The sequence below is a fragment of the Ammodytes marinus genome (genome assembly GCF_949987685.1).
Source record: "Ammodytes marinus genome assembly, chromosome: 21".
NCBI classification, from domain to species: Eukaryota; Metazoa; Chordata; class Actinopteri; order Uranoscopiformes; family Ammodytidae; genus Ammodytes; species Ammodytes marinus.
The window spans coordinates 24,797,856-24,805,827 of NC_137225.1; the positions used below are offsets into that span (position 1 = coordinate 24,797,856).

Sequence of the window (7,972 nt, forward strand, 5' to 3'; positions counted from 1 at the left end):
CTTCAGCCAAAGCTTCTTACATAATCACAGCTGAACCGTTAAACCAACATATTCATGTCTGAAGTATTAGGTAATGTTAACGGGATGAACCAGCATGACTTCCATGAGGTCTCTGGTTGGATCCCCGGCACCGGACAGGAGGGTGTTAGTAGTAAAACTAGTGGTGGCTGCTATTACTTCTACGGTGCCCACCATCTCTACCATTGTTTCCTTGAGCAAGACACTTAACCCCCAAACTGCTCCAGGGGCCCATGTACTAATTTATTGATTGGATTTATATAGCGCTTTATTTCTCTGTGACTCAAAGGTCTTTACATGGTTCCAGGTTCAATTCATTCACACACAGTCATACCGGTGGTGGTAAACTACGAGAGTAGCCACAGCTGCCCTGGGGCAGACTGACGGAAGCGTGGCTGCCATTCAGCGCCAACGGCCCCTCCGACCACCACCTCAAACATACAGCAATCATACACATTCACACAAGGCAAGGTGGGTGAAGTGTCTTGCCCAAGCCCCAACCTCAGCGATTTTTACCAGCATCCAATAAGGAAGTGACCTACAACTGTAGTAACCAGAAAGTGCCACTGGGGGTGGCGCCAAGACGAGCAGTTTTTCTTTGACTCACTTGTTAGACAGGCCGTTTTCAAAGTCTTATTAAACCTATTTACAGCCTGGGCCACAAAACCATTTTAGTCTGTATGTTTAGGTCATATCTCCATGACAACACTGAGGGGGGTGAATTTTTTTGGACCACGCTAGTTTTTATTCTTTTGGAGGTTAAAATGTATTGGCGCGATCTCTTGAGTGACAGCTCTCCGCCCGTTGTCCCTCACTTTGCCTCGGAGGTATACGTCAGCTATCTCCCTCCCCCCGACGTGACGTTGATTCCCCTTTTCGGCAAGAGGAGTGAGGCGGAGTAAAAATCTCACAAGATGGCGACGCGCACAAACCAGGATTATTGGATGCCGTGTGAATAACTGAGGTCAGCCCAGATGCCACATCCATATTATTTACTATCTATGGTCTTGCCCAAGGACACAACAACCATGACACAGGTGGCCGGGCGGGGATCGAACCGCCAACCCTTGGATCGTTGGCCAACCCGCTTAACCACAGTCGCCCCAAATGGCTATGGCTGACCCTGTGCTCTGACCCCCACTGGAGTGTGGGAACTTGAGAGGGGAGATGAGAAGTAACTTAACATAACTCTCACCGTGAACTTCATTAGCAGATATAAGCAACTGCAGTAAAGTAGTGTGACAACTTCTTAAAGAATCTGTAAACCTGGTCTGAAATAGTCAAAGAAAGATCAATAGGCCTACATTATATCAAGTTGGGTGTCTTAAACCTGCAGTGTGTAGAATTTTGGGTTTTATTTCCTAGCAGATTTTGTAGAAAGTAATTATAATATCCATAAGTACATTTAATTTAGTGCATAATAGCTGAAAAAAAACGTTTTGAATTATTTTTTTTCCCCTTAGAAAGGGTCTCATATATGTCCATATTTCTGCATATTTTGGACCAAGGCCTAGTGCCGCCATCTTGAAAGTGTCATAGTTGGAATGTCATCAGGTGCATTGTTTAAAATGTAGAATTGTTCTTGTCCTTGAAGGCCACTGTAGCTTCTGTTATTATTCTAAAGGGTTGGGGTTACCCAGGGAGCGTTGCATTCTAGAACTTTGTAGAACTTTCTTGATGATGTCATATTACACACTGCACCTTTAAAATAGATGTTCATAAACCTTGGGCTCGTTAAGATAAATACTTAGACCTCTTTTGAATGCTGTTCGGCTACTGATTTTGTCTGTCTTTTCTTCTTTAGCCTATTCTTGTTTTTTTCACACGATCTCTCTCTCTCTCACACCAACACACACACACACACACACACACACACACACACACACACACCAACAAAAACACTTCCTGTGAAACTTTGGCAGAGCTGTTCAGTACTTCTTCTCTTGCGTTTTTTTCGCACACTTATTTCTCACTTCCATCTTCCATGCGTTCGGTTGAGACCCCAGATCTATAGCCCCTTACATGGCACCTGGATTCAAGCTTAATAATAGGCCTAATTGATAGTATTTTACTAGGCCTAGCGCTTTTTTGCGATGTAAACAGGCCTACAATACTATTTTTTTTCTTTTAACAATAATAATAGACGGTTTTTAAGACGTGTTTTGGTGGTGTCAGTCACCATGGCAGCAGCGTTGCCGGTGTGTTACCATGGCGCTATAACCAAATCGCAGTGTGAGGATCTACTGGGGAAAAAGAACAAGGACGGAGCGTATCTGATCCGAGACAGCGAGACCATTCAGGGAGCCATGTGTCTCTGCGTCTAGTGAGTACAAAAAGTTACTTTATTTATCGTGATTTCTGGGCTATTTTTAAGGCTCTTAAAGTGTGTTATTAGGCCTACCACTACCCGACATAATACACTATAATAGGCTATTTTGTATTTAGCTAAACATAGGCCCAATCAATTAGCCTACTGTATTTGCAGTTTCCATTTTGATGAATTTAAATCAAGATTTGCACAGATAGGCCTACTTTTATTTTGTAGACATTGTTCTTCGAAGAAACAAGAAGATGCAAAAGCATGAAACGAAATATAACTTTTCTTTTAGTTTTTATATGAAAATATTCATGCACTTTTCCATTAAAGGTGCAGTGTGTAATATGACATCATCAAGAAAGTTCTTCAAAGTTCTAGAATGCAACGCTCCCTGGGTAACCCCAACCCTTTAGAATAATAACAGAAGCTACAGTGGCCTTCAAGGACAAGAACAATTCTAAATTTTAAACAATGCACCTGATGACATTCCAACTATGACACTTTCAAGATGGTGGCACTAGGCCTTGGTCCAAGCTATGCAGAAATATGGACATATATGAGACCCTTTCTAAGGGGAAAAAATAATAATTCAAATTTTTTTCAGTTATTATGCACTAAATTAAATGTACTTATGGATATTATAATTACTTTCTACAAAATCTGCTAGGAAATAAAACCCAAAATTCTACACACTGCAGGTTTAAGAACTATTCTAGTACATAGCGATGTTTTAAATGTCGAGGAATGTTTGTAAGACTGATTTTACCACAATCGTGCAAATGACAGAAACTATTGTACATATTGGCTTTTGAAGTGTCTTATACCACTACCAACATTATGACATATAATGAGTATTATAGCCTATGTTTATAATGAGTGCATTACTATGATTAGCCTGTTTACACTGTTTTTTTAGACCATCCAGCGTTCCATGTGTCTGTGTGTTTACCCTAACCCTACTCAGGTTAGGGTTAAGGTTAGGGTTTTATTTTGTTGAAATTTTAATTTGATGCAAAACGATGCAAAAGCATGAAACGAAATATAACTTTTCTTTTAGTTTTTATATTAAAATAATCCAATAGGAACTGTATCTTGTGCCTAGCGATGTTTTAAATGTGGAGGAATGTTTGTAAGAATGTTTTTTTTTACCACAATCGTGCAAATGACAGAAGCTATTGTACAAACAGTACAATCCAATATAATTTACATTTTCAATATTGAATGCAACAAAAAATTATCTATATTTTGCAATAGTCAAAATAAACACGTAATGCATGTTCTGTTTAACGATTATAAATGTCTCCCAGTCAAAGAAATAATAGTTCATAGAAATAGCCATTTATTTTGTCGGAGTAGTTTTTGCTGACAGAGTGTTTGTTGTGGTTGGCTAAGGCTCTGCTGTGGTGAGTCAGTGCCTCTGTCTCTCAGCCTGTTTCCATTTCCTGCGTGTGAGTTATTTATAATGAGACGAATACAAAAAAGTAGCAATACAGGAAGGAATAGAATAGAAAACTGCTTGAAAATCATTACAATGCTTAACAAGTGTAATATCACAGTGTATCGGACCAAAAGCAGGCCGAAATTATCACCCAATGCTAGTGTTGACTATAACACAACAGCATCACGTTTTATGGTAACACTTAAACCTGCAGTGTGTAGAATTTTGGGTTTCATTTCCTAGCAGATTTTGTTGAAAATAATTATAATATCCATAAGTACATTTAATTTAGTGCATAATAGCTGAACATTTTTTTTTTTATTTTTTTTTTCTCCCTTAGAAAGGGTCTCATATATGTCCATATTTCTGCATATTTTGGACCAAGGCCTAGTGCCGCCATCTTGAAAGTGTCATAGTTGGAATGTCATCAGGAGCATTGTTTAAAATGTAGAATTGTTCTTGTCCTTGAAGGCCACTGTAGCTTCTGTTATTATTCTAAAGGGGTGGGGTTACCCAGGGAGCGTTGCATTCTAGAACTTTGTAGAACTTTCTTGATGATGTCATATTATACGCTGCACCTTTAAGCCTTAATTAAGCATTAACTAACAGCTGATTAATGTATCCTTGTTGTAAAGTGTTACCAGTTTTATTTTGTTATTTGGTCCAAAATAGATAAAACTAAAGTGGGATAAATCTGCTACTGAAATTCCTCATATGATGTGAATGTATTTGATGGTTCAGATTTTGCAAATATAATTTATAATTTTTGTCTTTGCAGTAAAAAGAAGGTGGTGCACACCTACAGACTGATGCAGACACACTCTGGACACTATATGCTCATGGTAAAAACACACACACACACACTCACACACACGCACACACGCACACACACACACACACACTCACTCACTCACTCACTCACTCACTCGCTCGCACACACGCACACACACACACACACTCACACACTCACGCACGCACGCACGCACACACACACACACACACACACACACACACAGGACCTTTAAAGTATTCATCAATTTGAAAGCTGTCAAAACAACAGATGAATCATTTTCCATCTACTATTAAACAGTGTGTGTGGGGGTCCTTCAATAAACATGTTACCCCCCCAGAGTGGAAACTGAGCCGTTAGCACCCCCCCACCCCTCTCCCTCCCCCCAATAGGAAACACCTCTGACGTCAGTACAGACACCTACAGCCCGATAGACACTGGTTAGTTTAGGGAACCTCTGCTTTTTCCACTCTAATGCAAAGTGTGTATTTCTAGCCTTCATATCTCTCAATCTCAGCCCACATATCTGGTTGTTTTCAACCGATTAAAAAGGTCATTTCAACGTGATCATCACACCACGGGAGGTTCAGATTTTAAGCACAATTTGCTAAGTTTGGTTGAAGATTTGATGTCTGATTTAGACCCTTATGGCGAGACACTGCAGTTTTAAGAAAAATGTCTATATACAAGTTGAGTGTTTCTGTAAATTAGTTCAATTCTGTGAATCAGATCTGTCATCTTCCGGTTGTCGGACTGTGAGTCAGCCAATTATTTTAAAGGGACACTGTGTAACATTTTAAGTAATTCATTAGCTAAAATCAATATCCTCATTCATAAATATGTCCTCATTGGTGTAAAATCACCTCTGCCAATAATCTGAATTATCCTCCTGAGCGGAGAATTACAAATATTAATGTTACATTTTGTACATTGAGCGGGCAAGTCTTATGGAGGAATCCATGTTTTTTGAATGTCATCAGGTGCATTGTTTAGAATTTAGAATTGTTCTTGTCCTTGAAGGCCACTATAGCTCCTGTTATTATTCGAAAGGGTTGGGGTTACCCAGGGAGTGTTGCATTCTAGAACTTTCTAGATCTTTCTTGATGATGTCACATTACACACTGTACCTTTAAGTTGATTCTGTTCGCAGTATTTTCCTTTAATGTCACCTTTTTGGAAGTGCTAAAGCGATGATGTTGGTGTGATCGCACCCTTTATCCATAATGTAACAAGCGCAGCAGACTGGTCAGATGAGAAAGATTCAGTTCCCTTTTCCTCTCCTGGCGTTTTTATTTACAGTAAAACAACATACACATGTTGCGTAGTCATGTATTGAACTCTGAGATCGGATGAGGTGCAGAGGATAAAACATGTTTAACTTATAGATATCATAGTGAAACTTTGCCAGTTGATTACTCAGGTTACATTTGATTTTTTTGTAATTTGGCGATATCTTAAAGGTGCAGTGTGTAATATGACATCATAAAGAAAGTTCTACAAAGTTCTAGAATGCAACGCTCCCTGGGTAACCCCAAGCCTTTCGAATAATAACAGAAGCTACAGTGGCCTTCAAGGACAAGAACAATTCTAAATTTTAAACAATGCACCTGATGACATTCCAACTATGACGCTTTCAAGATGGCGGCACTAGGCTTTGGTCCAAAATATGCAGAAATATGGACATATATGAGACCCTTTCTGAGGGGAAAAAAAATTATTCAAAACATTTTTTTCAGCTATTATGCACTAAATTAAATGTACTTATGGATATTATAATTACTTTCTAAAAAATCTGCTAGGAAATAAAACCCAAAATTCTACACACTGCAGCTTTAATAAGCATGCGTATATTTGCATCTCTTTAAAAAACAAAAAAAATCTCAATGTTTGAACAAGCCAGAAATATTACATTTTTCACACCATATTTTCATAAATAAAAAGATATTATGTAGCGGTCTGGTCTAAAAAATACATTTTCGGCATGGTTTTTAATATTGAAAGTCGATGTAAATGCTTTAGAAGTTCAGATTTTTGGTTCAGAATAATCTTGAAAAACAAACTGAGATAATGTCCGTTAAAGATGGTTGTATGGGAGAAATATACAGACACAAACAGTCAAGGTTTAGTCAAGTAAACACCAAATACATTAACTTGTTGGACCTGTTCTTGAGATGATATATTCACTACACTATATACTGTTGTTGTTCCCACAGGCCGCGGCTGGTTTGGATGAGCAGTATTTTAAGACTCTTGACGATTTGATACATAACTACAAACGGAGGAACCAGGGCTTGGCTATGCACCTGCGCCATTCGATCAAGAGGAAAACCGCCATGTTGATTCAGCACAGAAGTCTATCGGAACCTCCTCACTTCCCTGCACCAATGCCCGTGCAGCCTACAGCATCACATGGGCAGCCTGGACCAATAGGAGAGCCCGAACCACCTTTGCTTCCTGCACGAAATGAAATACGGTTACACAGAGAGTTGCCTTTACCCGAAGAAGATCACGATTATGAGAGTAGGTACATGTTTTATTTATTTCTGTTTTCTCACGAGGCATCTTTGATTTGTGATATTTTCGATCCCCCGTCTCCCCGCCACATGTCAAAGTGTCCCTGAGCAAAGAGACACTGAACCCTAAATAGCTCCCTATAGATACCTACTTAAAGCCACTACGAGTAACATGGCACGTTGGCGTCCCCTTTGGACAAAAATAAATGTTACTTGTAGCCGCTTTAACCTGATATCTGCGTGTGAATGGTAACGTGGGAATGGGAACAGGTCTCACTTGAAAAAGAGTCTCCGGTCTCAATAGGGATTTACCTGTATAAATAAAGGTTAACAATATATTTTTTATATTTCCCTCCAGATGCTGCTGAGTACGTGGAAGTCTTGCCTCCATAAGGAATGTAATAAGGAACTCTTCAAGCTTACGAACGAGACTTTTCGCCATCCTTTTTATTTTGGTTGGTCCAGACTGAAATATCTCAAAAACCGTTTGACGGATTTACATGAAATTTGGTTGAGACATTCAAGGACCATAGAGGATTGGTCCAACTGACTTTGATGATACTGGGACCTCCCTCTCTAGCGCCACCATGAGGTGGACTTTTGCAGTTTTTGAGTGAAATAGTACCATGAAATGTGTTCATGTCATGTTCTCGGATGAATTATAAAAACTTTAGAGATCTATTAACAGTTCATTTTTAGGTATAATGTAACATTTTGGGGTTAAGTGTCTTGCTCAAGGACACAATGGTAGAGATGGTGGGCACCGTAGATGTAATAGGAGCCACCACTAGTTTTAATACTAACACCCTCCTGTCCGGTGCCGGGGATCGAACCAGAGACCTCATGGTTACTGGGAGGAGGAACCAGAGACCTCATGGTTACTGGGAGGAGGAACT

General features: G+C 39.5%; 1 protein-coding gene across 1 annotated transcript; it reads left to right on the forward strand.

Moving 5' to 3' along the window:
* Window positions 1-2,198: 2,198 nt before the first annotated feature.
* LOC307267723 (SH2 domain-containing protein 1B-like) lies at window positions 2,199-7,469 on the forward strand (the record flags this gene model as incomplete). Its single annotated transcript, XM_080050105.1, has 4 exons — window positions 2,199-2,341; window positions 4,552-4,615; window positions 6,777-7,083; window positions 7,435-7,469. 4 exons carry the CDS (start codon window positions 2,199-2,201, stop codon window positions 7,467-7,469), a joined length of 549 nt encoding a protein of 182 aa, XP_079906231.1.
* Between the last annotated feature and the right edge of the window lie 503 nt (window positions 7,470-7,972).